This window comes from Corylus avellana, chromosome ca5 (genome assembly GCF_901000735.1).
Source record: "Corylus avellana chromosome ca5, CavTom2PMs-1.0".
In the NCBI taxonomy this organism is placed as follows: Eukaryota; Viridiplantae; Streptophyta; class Magnoliopsida; order Fagales; family Betulaceae; genus Corylus; species Corylus avellana.
Genome location: NC_081545.1, coordinates 14,754,974 through 14,767,407, shown reverse-complemented (window position 1 = coordinate 14,767,407; position 12,434 = coordinate 14,754,974). Strand labels below are relative to the sequence as shown.

Sequence of the window (12,434 nt, the reverse complement as noted above, 5' to 3'; positions counted from 1 at the left end):
CACTTTTAAAACACGAAAGAGATAATTAAACACGGAAGAGATAATTAAGCATTGAATCTGAAGTGAGATGATTTATTTGATTGCATTAAATATACGACATAACTTATAATAAAAATTACGATGATAATACTTTTCAATTTTATAATTAAATTATAACAAAAAAATCCCGCTCATGGGTTAAGGACTAGTGCCACACAAAGAAAAGAAAGGATATATATATATTTTTAAGTAAGTAAGAAAATAAATGAATTGGATATTGCTTAAAGCTCCATAATCAGAGAAGCAACTTTTCCCAGTTGCATATACTACCCACCCGACATGGAATATTCCACCCAAGTCAATTCAAGTGCTGAGTGGCATTTTTTATTATTTTTATTTTTATTTTAAATAGTTATGCCGCATCGTTTATTTTATTTTATTCTTTTCGAATAAAGAGAGTAGTAGGTGTTTGATATGAAGTGAAACTTTAGAGGCTCTGTCTCTCCTATATCTATAAATGGAGAACACCCACACACGAGTCTTGCCCCAGATCACGCTCTCCGATCTCTCTTCCATGATCAAAGCCTCTTTCTCTTTCTTCTACTTTCTCGTGGAGAGATCATAGGGAACCCACTGTCCACGTACCTATACCTTCTTCACTGGGATTCACGGGTTTCACTCTGTTTCCCACTCTTTTCCGTTTTGTTTTTTCCGAGTGCTTAATTTATATCAGTTTTTGATCAATTGGGTTTGTTTCTTTTCAAAAAAAAAAAAAGTTAGCTTGGCTGTAAAATTTTCAGTGCCAAATTTCACTGGTTGATAAATCAGAAACAGAGCAGGCCGAAAACAGAGCACATAAAAGAGAGAGATGGCGGCTCGAAAGTTAGAGAAGTTGGCTTCAATTGACGCTCAATTGAGGCTATTGGCGCCAGGGAAGGTGTCTGAGGATGACAAGCTGGTGGAGTATGATGCTTTGCTGTTGGATCGGTTCCTAGATATTCTTCAAGATTTGCATGGCGAGGATATCAAAGAAACGGTAATGAGTTCTAGTACCCCCCCTTTTTTTTTTTCTTTTTTCTTTTTTCTCTGGTTGCTTTCATTTTTACTCAAACTGAAGTATTTTTACTACTTTTGCTTTGTTATAATGCCTGTAATGTAAGTTTTATGACGATTTAGAGCATTTCTTGAATACCCATGTAAGCTTTTGTGGTCTTTGATTGACTATTAGTTGGTTTTAGAAGATATACACTTTTTCTTTTTTGCACTAAACACAACATGTGGTGTGGAATTTCTTACTTTATGTTTTGGTGGGAAGAATTTTTTGTCCAAAACTATTACCTTTCCTTCATGTTGATTGATTCTGTACTTTTGTAGGATAAAGCTTCACTTACTGTTCTTAGTTGTATCTTGTAAGCTTCTTCTATTTTGATTTGTAGTCTGTGGTGATTGATTTGGTTCACGAGGAAAATTAGGAGGAAAAAACTAAAAAATTATAAATTAATTTTTTTTGATATGCATGATACAAATACAATTGTTTGCTTGGATCATGGGACTTTTTTTTTTTTTTTCTTTTTAATTTTATTTTATAGGAAAACCCAAATTTGAGTGTAGTTTAGGTTGTTGTATTTCCGGTGTTCAGTTGGAGTTAGGTTAATGGTAAAGACAATTTTGTTTGAACATGTAAAGTTTCCTGTAAAATGTTCTACATGAACAGACTTATTGATGGTATTACAAAATTGGGGTGGTTCTTGCTTGAGATTTTCTGCTAATAGCGAAGTTTCTGATTAACTTTTATCATCTATTATCAATTAGGTTCAAGATTGTTATGAGCTTTCAGCTGAATATGAAGGGAAGCGTGACCCTCATAAGTTGGAGGAGCTTGGGAATGTCTTAACGAGTTTGGATCCCGGGGACTCAATCGTCGTTGCTAAATCATTTTCTCACATGCTTAATTTGGCCAACTTGGCCGAGGAAGTTCAGATTGCTTACAGAAGGAGGATCAAGTTAAAGAAGGGAGATTTTGCTGATGAGAGCTCTGCAACAACTGAATCAGACATTGAGGAGACTTTCAAGAGGCTTGTGGGACAACTGAAGAAGTCCCCTCAAGAAGTGTTTGAGGCCTTGAAGAACCAGACTTTAGATTTGGTCCTAACTGCACATCCCACTCAGTCTGTGAGAAGATCTTTGCTTCAAAAGCATGCAAGGTTTGTTCACCACTTACCTTGATATTTTGTGTCTCATGCAAGAAGAGCAATTGCAGAAGCCTACTGGGCAAGGAGTTGGCTTAGTATATGTTTATCATCTCCCTCCAGTACGCACTAGTATTTTCATATGCTATTTACCTCTTCTGTCTTTTAAATACTGTCTGTGTGATAGTTTGATTTTTTTTTTTTTTTTTTTTCCTTTTACCAAGATTCATGCTAATATGTGTTGCTTTATTATCTTTTCAGGGTAAGGAATTGTTTAACTCAGTTGTATGCCAAAGACATAACTCCTGATGATAAGCAAGAACTTGACGAGGCTTTGCAAAGGGAGGTATGTAGATGCCAATGATGGGATATTTTTTCCTGCTATTATGTACATAAATTTGATTTTATTTTTTTTACAAAATTATTTTCATAATATATTGCATGTTCTATATTCCCATATTGTGTAACCCATGAAATTTGCTTAGTGAGTGATAGTGTAGTAAAATTGTAGGTCGCCTAGCCTTCAAATGTCCTTTAATCCTTGAGAAGTCTAGCACAACTAGGTTTTTTTTTGAAGCTTCTCTCTCTTTCTTTGTCTCATTCTCTCATACACATGCGCGCTCAAGGAATTTTATGGTAAAAATGCACTTTATTAATTTATTCATATGCATTCGATTAATGCAAATATGGAGTGCATTGTGGACTTGAGATCCTTTCTTCCTAGATTTTGTCTGTCATTTAAAGGTTCTCCCCCCCACCTTTTTCTTTCAGGTATTAGAGATAGCATATTAATATATACGATATTAATTTATTCATATGCATTCCATATGAAAGGAAATTTTGTGTGAATTGAAGACTCATAAATAAAAGAATTCACTTAAATTATTACCTATTTATTTCTGTGTTATGAGATCTGATTTGTAGTCTTAGCACATATAAGAGTGCCCCTTTTAAGGTGGCTTGGGAATATGCTTAATAGGCCTAATCCATTCCTCTCCTTCAATTTACTTAGCACAAAAAGAACAGAAAAAAAAAAAAAGCATAAATAACTTGATTCTTTAGCTATAAGAAAGACTTGCTAGTTTAAATTATTTTTGAAGGCTAAGCACATGCCAGAAGCATAATGCTTTGTTACTTCCTGGTAATCCGATGTCACTGTGAAGCTCTCACTTCCCTAATCATTTGCCTTGAAAATGGAAATCCATTTGCTACTTTTGAGGTATAAACTTTAGGGTTTATTTGCATATTTATTCTTTATTTAATGTGTTAGAAAATCATAGTGTTTGGAATGCCGAGTCTCGTCATACATGTAAATCATATTTGTGACGTCCCACATTGCCTGGGCATGAAAAAGATAATGTGTTTATATGGAATTTACTCTCTCTAAATGGTATGAGGCCTTTTTGGGGTAAACCCAATAATAAAACCGTGCGGGCTTGGCCCAAAGCGGGCAATATCATACCACTTGGAGCAAGGATGTTACAATATTAGTTTCCTAGACCTATTGATGTCGGGCAGAACTAAGATTATTTTGATAGCGTATGATAGCAATAGAAATTAAGAATTGAAGATTGAAAGGGAATTCAGGAAGAGAGAAAATAACAAATAGGAAAGAGAAAGACCATAATTGCCCCAAATAAGCAAACAGAAAAATAATTCTGAAAGATTTAAATTTAATTGATAGTTCAAATTTAATTGAAAAATAGCGATTAGATGCCTTTATATAGGCTAGGCACCTCCTAATTTAACAAGGAAAAGGAAAACAAAACCTAGTTGGAAAAGGAAGTCCTAATCTTAATGGAAAAGGGAAAACCCAATCCTTATTAAAAAAGAAAATTAAAACACACATGCATAATTAAAATAAAAGTTCTGTCGATTTTCTCCGACATCACCTATCTTATCTTACCATTCATCTCTTCTCCAAGTAGAGATAGGTTAGTTGGGTTAAGTTGAGAGTTTCTCTTTTCCATGGTTTTCATAACTCAACTTTAATGTGATGTGATCTGCATGAGCATTTATTCTTCAAGATCTAAATAGATATACTGTTCATAAACTGCTAATAAAAATTATATCCAGCATCATTTGTTGGAAAACTATGCATGATGTGTTATTTCTCTTTTCTTTTCATGTAGATTCAAGCTGCATTTCGTACTGATGAAATAAAAAGGACACCCCCAACTCCACAAGATGAGATGAGGGCAGGAATGAGCTACTTCCATGAGACAATATGGAAAGGTGTACCAAAATTCTTACGCCGTGTTGACACAGCTTTGAAGAACATAGGAATCAATGAACGTGTTCCTTACAATGCCCCTCTTATTCAATTCTCTTCTTGGATGGGTGGGGATCGTGATGGTATGTTTCTTTTTCTTTAAGGAATTACTCAATTTACATATTGCTTCCAGTATTTCCATGATTAAGAAAGTTACTATGTTAATGATGATCATCATCTAATATCTATTAGACATGAAATGAAAAGAAGGAGACTAATGTAATTTATTAGCTTAAAGTACAAACATAGAATTGCCTATATCATTCTCCATGGTGCAACCAATTAGTATGCCTCTTACTCTTAAGCACGAAAACAACTTCCACTCTACAGCCCCCCGGGAATAAAAACCACAAACCTCAATCTAAAGAAATTACTTTTGTAACAGTTACTTTGGTGGGTTTCCTTATTATGCATTTAGAGTTTATAAGTAACCCCAAGAGGTTGGCCCAAGTGGTGGAGGCCTTAGTCTTAAGGTTTGCTCCCTTCAAGGTCCAAGGTTCAACACCTCATGGGTGCAAACAATCTCTTGGGGCCACACCCCCTAGTGAAAAGCCAGCGATTTAATCAGTTCCGTGTATGAAAACTTCTGAGGGTACAGTGCACGGGATTAGGGTTTACTCTGCAGGGATGGGTCCGAAGGGCCATACCTTGGAGAGGTTCCCCTACATAAAAAAAAAAAATATTATTAATAAAAATAAAAATAAAAATAAAAAGTTTATAAGTTTCCTTGTCTATTCGATTTCCTTATGTAAAAAGAAGATGTTCACCTTGACTCTCTCTCTCTCTCTCTCTCTCTATATATATATATATATACACACACGCACACACATATATCTCACACACACAGAAGCATGTCTATCGTGATCATTGTATGTTGCTTATATCTATCTGATGTGGACTGCAGGAAACCCCCGGGTTACTCCTGAAGTTACAAGGGACGTATGCTTACTGGCTAGAATGATGGCTGCTAATTTGTACTTTTCCCAGATCGAGGATCTCATGTTTGAGGTATCTAAAACTCAATCTTCGGAGCACCATCACAACCTTTTTGTTATACCAGCATCTAATGTTTTTTTGGTATCTTTGTCGGCAGTTGTCTATGTGGCGTTGCTGTGATGAGCTACGTGTTCGTGCTGACGAACTTCATAGGTCCTCAAAGAAAGATGCAAAACACTACATAGGTATGCAATATCTGTTACAAGCCTCAATGCTGTGGAAATTTAAATATGAACTCAATTTTTCATCATTTTGTTTTTGGAAATTCATTGTCTTAGTGTAAAATGAATTTATCTAATGTTGAACAACTTAGGAGAACACCATGCCTGAACTGGAACTTTTGAAATATATTTATCAACCTTGGATTGTTTTGTGATTAATGCTTCATCAATGCAGAGTTTTGGAAACAAGTTCCTCCAAATGAGCCATATCGTGTTATTCTTGGTGATGTAAGGGACAAGTTGTATAACACACGTGAACGTGCGCGTCAGATATTAGCTAATGGGATCTCTGATATTCCTGAGGATGCAGCTTTCACCAATGTTGAGCAGGTCTTTCCATCTCTCCAGTTCTGATAAGTTCCCTTGTAGACGATATGAGAATGATCTAGCTACTTCTGAACCAATTGCTTATATATATATATATATATATATATATATATATATTAAACTGAATACTTGGTACTTTCTCCAATGAAATTGACATATTTTAATGTGCCAGCAATATGTTGTTGTGGTGATCCGATGCGATATCTAATATGCTTGCCTTAGCAGTTACTCAAATACTGAAGCTTTTTTTTTCTTTTTTTTCTTTCTCATTTAGGATATCAGGCACTTAGGCAATACTTTATGCTAGGTTTTATGTATTTTGGCTGTTGAACTTGTGTTTACAGACCAGTTACCTCTAGTTTTATTGGTTGTTACCTACTTACCCTATATTGGAAAAAATTGAGTCAATTATCTATCTGCTAATTTAATACTTCCTAAGAGGTCCAGACCTAGAATAGCCTGTCAAACTTTGAAGAAAGATATCGTAGAAAGAGTAATTTTGATTCTAATATTTTCAGTTTATAAACCATTTCTACTTTTTTTGTAATAATCATTGTAGCTTTTTCTTTATTTCTTGTCTTATGTTCGAATTAATGAACATTCGTGATAGAACCGGAAATTTTTGCTTTTGCCTCTTGCATTTTTGATATTAAAGAGAAAATCTTTCTATGTTCAAATAACTTCATTAAATTTTTTAAGTAATCTTGTTTAACTTGGTAGTAGATGAGCTCTGTGAGGATATTATTTTGGTAGGAAAGGAAAAATGTCTTTTTTTTATCATATTGCTACCATACTTCAAAATCCTAGAAGTAATTATTGATTGAGCAGCAATAATGTTCCACTTAGTGTGCATGATTTATTGCGTCTGACATACTAAAGTGGCTGCAAGGTGATTGATTTACTGCTCTGGGATATTGGGAATTATTTAGGCATTTGACAGTTATTTGGATGGCTTCAATCCCACCAAAAATTGCTCACCCAGAAATTTGCAGTAGCTTAAAACACATGAGAACATAGCAATTTTCCTGATTCAAAGGTATGTTTTCCATGGTGCTGATTTTTTCTTTTTCCCCTCTAGTTCCTGGAGCCTCTCGAACTCTGTTACAGGTCACTGTGCTCTTGTGGTGACCGGCCTATAGCCGATGGAAGCCTTCTTGATTTCTTACGACAAGTTTCTACATTTGGGCTTTCACTTGTCAAACTTGATATCCGGCAAGAATCTGACAGGCACACTGATGTTATTGATGCTATCACAAAGCACTTGGGCATTGGTTCTTATAAAGAATGGTCAGAGGAACACAGGCAAAAATGGCTCTTGTCTGAGCTCAGTGGCAAGCGCCCTCTTTTTGGGCCTGATCTTCCCAAAACCGATGAAATCGCTGATGTATTGGATACTTTCCATGTCATTTCAGAACTTCCCTCAGACAACTTTGGTGCCTATATAATCTCAATGGCAACATCCCCATCTGATGTGCTTGCTGTTGAGCTTTTACAACGTGAATGTCATGTTAAGAAGCCATTAAGGGTTGTCCCACTGTTTGAAAAACTTGCTGATCTTGAGGCTGCTCCTGCTGCTGTGGCTCGTCTCTTTTCAATAGACTGGTACAGAAACCGGATCAATGGGAAGCAAGAAGTCATGATAGGGTACTCAGATTCCGGAAAAGATGCTGGCCGGCTCTCTGCTGCTTGGCAGTTATATAAGGCTCAAGAAGAGCTAATAAAGGTGGCTAAGCAATATGGAGTTAAGCTTACAATGTTCCATGGTCGTGGAGGGACAGTTGGTAGGGGTGGAGGGCCCACCCATCTTGCTATACTATCTCAGCCACCTGACACGATTCAGGGTTCGCTTCGTGTGACAGTTCAAGGTGAAGTTATTGAACAGTCTTTTGGGGAGGAGCACTTGTGCTTTAGAACACTCCAGCGTTTCACAGCTGCTACACTTGAGCACGGTATGCATCCACCTGTCTCGCCTAAGCCCGAATGGCGTGCACTCCTGGACGAGATGGCAGTTATTGCAACGAAGGAATACCGTTCCATAGTTTTCCAGGAACCTCGATTTGTTGAGTACTTCCGCCGTGTAAGTGTCATTCCTTATAGTAACCTTCATGATTAAATTTCCCTTCCAAGTTTGGGATAATGAGGGTGTATTAAATTTGCATTTTAGTTGGATTACCATGCTTGAGTCAATATTTCACAAATGACGTGTATATTGAATAACCTCACCTCTCGTATGCTCTTGTTTTGATTTTCATGGGTTCCCAAGAATGATAGCATCTTTATTTTCTCTTTCTCTGTCCTGCGTTGCTCTACCCTCAATAAAATTCTGTTGCTTTTTAGTTTTTTCTGGGTTAGCTACTTGGATTACATTTTCACAAAATTCACAATCAGTTTTTTTGAGTCTTTAATATTTCTTTTGTTAAATAATTTCCAAGTCACTGGAAGTTATCCGAGATACCCATAACATTACATAATCCTCTTCCTCAACACTGCAGGCAACACCAGAGTTGGAATATGGTCGGATGAACATTGGGAGTCGTCCATCAAAAAGGAAGCCAAGTGGAGGGATTGAATCACTCCGTGCAATCCCGTGGATCTTTGCATGGACCCAGACAAGGTTTCATCTACCAGTGTGGCTTGGATTTGGGGCAGCATTTAGGCACATAATTGAGAAGGACATAAAGAATCTCCATATGCTTCGGGAGATGTATAATCAGTGGCCTTTCTTCAGGGTCACAATTGACCTAGTTGAGATGGTGTTTGCCAAGGGGGACCCTGGAATTGCTGCTCTGTATGACAATCTCCTGGTGTCAGAAGACCTATGGTCTTTTGGGGAGCTATTAAGGGCCAACTATGAAGAAACCAAGCAGCTTCTCCTCCAGGTAATTTAAGTTGTAAATTACTGAATGTGAGGAAGACCCCATTGCCATAATTCGACCTTCGCTTTGGTTTTCTTTCTTCAAAATTTCAAATCAACAGAACTTATTTTGAGGGTAAAAATGCAAGTAGTCTAAACATGTAATCTGTTCAAATCACTTTAGTAGGACTAAAAAATACCTGCTTTTGAGGCATATCATGATGCTCTTAATTTGAAGATAAACCATGTATAAGCTTGGCTGTTAATTTTGTAGGTTGCAGGACATAAGGATCTTCTTGAAGGAGACCCATATTTGAGGCAGAGACTCCGCCTTCGTGACTCATACATCACAACCCTTAATGTGTGCCAAGCCTACACACTGAAACGGATCCGTGATCCCGACTACGACGTGAAGACGAGACCACACTTGTCGAAGGAATGCATGGAATCGAGCAAGCCGGCTGCCGAGCTTGTGAAGCTTAACCCCATGAGTGAGTATGCTCCAGGTTTGGAGGACACCCTTATTTTGACCATGAAAGGAATTGCTGCCGGCATGCAGAACACTGGTTAAGGGATGGTCGTGCAGCGTTTTCTTGCCTATGTTTGCCGTCTCACTTCCTTCAAATATATTAACATAATGTATGAAATGCAACTTCTCTATTAGAGCTGCGAGCCAGCATGTAATAAATCATATCCTACGATGCCGTTAATAACAATATGTTTTTAGCTTGTGCATTCTTTTGGGCTTCCAAAATGGAAATCGTCTACTTTTATTAGCCTGGTGATGGCACAATCAGGGGGCTACTTTTGGTTAGTCTGCACCAAGTTAAATAAACTTTTTTTTTTAAAAAAAAAATATATATATATATCATTTTTCTTTCCTTTCATTTTATATAGTTTCTCATAAACCAAACTAAGGGCATGTTTGGGTGAGTGTTTGAGAGGCTTAAAAGTGCGTTTAACACTTAAAAAATTTGTTTGAAAAAAAAAAAAGTGTTGGTTTGGTAAAAATAATTGAAAGCGCCGTAAAAAATCTGTTAGTAATAAGGTTTTTTTTGAAAATTTACAATTTTAAATATTAAATTCGATTTAAAATGTCAAATGCTTAATTGTGTTATTGAAAATCACGTTTTCAAATTATATATTTTTAAATTGAAAATCACATTTTCAAATCATACATATTTAAATTGCAAATTCAAGCAGACCGTAAATAAAAAATTCAAAGAACAAAACCACAACACTGAGAGTATCAAATTAAAAACTCAATAATAGGTTTGGGATCAAGTTAAGCATATTCCATTCCCATGCAAAGAAATCCCATTGGAATTAATAGTCGACCAATTTAATAACATGCCCAAATTAAGGGGCAAACAAAATCAACATAATTTGGGTAACAAAAGAAGCCTACAATTAAAATCCCTTACAGATTTACAATATTTGAGTAGCAAAAGAGAGCATCAAAATTCAAAACACCACCCTTTTCTTTGGAGAAACCCACTTGCCACCGACCCATTCAAGATGAGCCCTCAACTGAGAAAACGGGTAGGCAATCTCTTCCCCATATTTATCAAACAAGACATAGTAGTTTGAGCCTTTCCTGCCAGTGATCTTCCCCACCCACCAACCATCATTGTCAAACGCATCAACCTCTTCAAACAAAGCAAACCCAGATGCCAAAACTTTGGGTGGCTCAGGCCTCATCTCGTCCTCACCGACCACCTCCACCAGCGGCCGACATTCATCGTCCTCTGTGACGAGGGTCTTGTACCGCACTGCGTAGGTTTTGTGTCTATATTCTGCCACCACCGTGCCGGCGTAGTGGGAACCAACAAACCCATCTAGTTTGCTGCAGACTTCCACCTCATCGCCCCAGAAAAACGCCATCTCTAAATGCAGACTCGCGGAAACCAACTTCTATGAGAAAAGAAAGAGAGAGTTTTGGAACTTGGAAGAGAGGCTTGAGGGGCAAGTAAATGAAGAGATCGAATTTGGATGAGATACGTACTTGAAGAGCAAGTAAATGAAGAACTGGGCTGAGGCTTATATATAAGACACATTAAATCCTTTTGACACTAGTAAATAAATACGCGCAATCAATAAATCCCGATGAGACTAGTAAATACGTGTAATCGGACCGTTGGGATAATTTCCCGGAAATACCCATTTATAATCGGACCGTTGGGATAATTTCCCAGAAACTGCAATTTATAATCGGACGGTTTTGTTTTATCCTTGAGATCTGGATTGCCGGAATCACAATTGTTATCTACTGAAAAAATTAATGATCTCCAATTGGAGCCTTTGGGAAGTTTGTATTTATCACCATGCTGGTTGGAAGTTGATTAAAATGTCTTTCGTTTAATTTTTGGAAAAAATGCTTTATTGGTCCATGCTTTTTATCAAATGAGATATGCTTTTTAATGGTGATGACAAATATATATATATATATATATATATATATATATATAGTCGAATCGGCTCGAGATTGCCTAGAAAGGGTGGTCGAACCACCTTCAAATTTGGCTCAAGGGGAGTGGTCTCCTATTTGGCTAAAGAGGGTTGCTAAAACCATCCCCAAAAGTTTTGGAGTGGTTCAGCTACCCCCAACAATTTTAGTTTTTTTTTTTTTTTTAATTCTAATATTTATAAATTTTCTCCTTTTATTTTTTATATTTTTTATTAGGAAAAATATATAATAAGTCATTGAGTCAACCCTCCAAAATTTTAAACTCCTTGAGTTTTTTTTTTTTAAAAAAAAAAAATCTACTTCCTGAGTCAATTGAAATGACGATAAAATCTCTGTCGTCAAAATTTTTTAACAACGGTTAGGGCTACTAAAACGCACCGTTTTACTGATTAAAATATTAATTTTTTATTAATTTAATTTAAAAAATTAAATCGAAAAATTAATAATAATAATAAATGAAAAAAATTGAAGGGTGACCAGAGGTGGGGTGGCTCGCGCCCACCCCATGGGGGATTTGGGGTGGCCCGAGTTTGGGGCTCAAACCGCCCAAGGTGTGGCTCGAGCCAACCCATGGGGGGTTTGGGGTGGCCCGCAAGCCACCCTAAACCCCATGGGGGTGGCCCCACCCCATAGGAGTTGGGGGCGCTACTCTTGGCCACTCTTCAATTTTTTAAAAAAAATTTTAAAAAAATTTTAGATTTGATTTTTAAATTAAATTAATAAAAAATTAATATTTTAATAAGATAAAACGGTGCGTTTTGAGTAGCCTTAACAATTGTTAAAAAATTTTGACGGCAGAAATTTTATTGTTATTTCAATTGACTTAGGGAGTAAATTTTCAAAAAAAAAAAAACTCTGGAAATTTTAAATTTTGGAGGGTTGACCTAAAGACTTATTATACATTTTCCCTTTTTATTAAATTTAGGCTCCGTTTACTTCGACATAAAATGGTTTCTTTCATAAAATATTTTCAAGAAATCCATTTTCTCTAAAAATATTTTCCGTCGAAAACATTTTACGACGTTTACCTTGCACACGGAAAATAATTTTTTTTAATATATATATATTTTCCAATAAGGTCCCCACTAAGACTTGCACGAGACTTGACAGGGACCCGCTCGGGACCTGC

The 12,434-nt window shown here is 36.5% G+C and overlaps 2 protein-coding genes across 2 annotated transcripts; one reads left to right on the top strand and one right to left on the bottom strand.

Annotated features, from left to right (window-relative positions):
• The first annotated feature begins 459 nt into the window (after positions 1-459).
• LOC132180458 (phosphoenolpyruvate carboxylase 2-like) lies at positions 460-9,574 on the top strand. The gene is made up of 10 exons (XM_059593292.1): positions 460-1,015; positions 1,792-2,183; positions 2,430-2,514; positions 4,301-4,523; positions 5,345-5,448; positions 5,534-5,621; positions 5,833-5,987; positions 7,063-8,061; positions 8,477-8,863; positions 9,113-9,574. The coding sequence occupies exons 1-10, from the start codon at positions 848-850 to the stop codon at positions 9,407-9,409; spliced, it is 2,898 nt and encodes a 965-aa protein (XP_059449275.1). The 5' UTR covers positions 460-847; the 3' UTR covers positions 9,410-9,574.
• Positions 9,575-10,302: 728 nt separating this feature from the next.
• On the bottom strand, positions 10,303-10,722 carry LOC132181836 (protein AGENET DOMAIN (AGD)-CONTAINING P1). The gene has a single exon (XM_059595066.1). The coding sequence runs from the start codon at positions 10,720-10,722 to the stop codon at positions 10,303-10,305; it is 420 nt and encodes a 139-aa protein (XP_059451049.1).
• Between the last annotated feature and the right edge of the window lie 1,712 nt (positions 10,723-12,434).

Coding starts and splice junctions, on each gene's coding strand:
- LOC132181836 (XM_059595066.1), bottom strand. CDS start 10,722: ATGGCGTTTTTCTGGGGCGATGAGGTGGAAGTCTGCAGCAAACTAGAT.
- LOC132180458 (XM_059593292.1), top strand. CDS start 848: ATGGCGGCTCGAAAGTTAGAGAAGTTGGCTTCAATTGACGCTCAATTG. Junction 2,515..4,300: donor ACGAGGCTTTGCAAAGGGAG/GTATGTAGATGC, acceptor CTTTTCATGTAG/ATTCAAGCTGCATTTCGTAC. Junction 8,864..9,112: donor CCAAGCAGCTTCTCCTCCAG/GTAATTTAAGTT, acceptor TTAATTTTGTAG/GTTGCAGGACATAAGGATCT.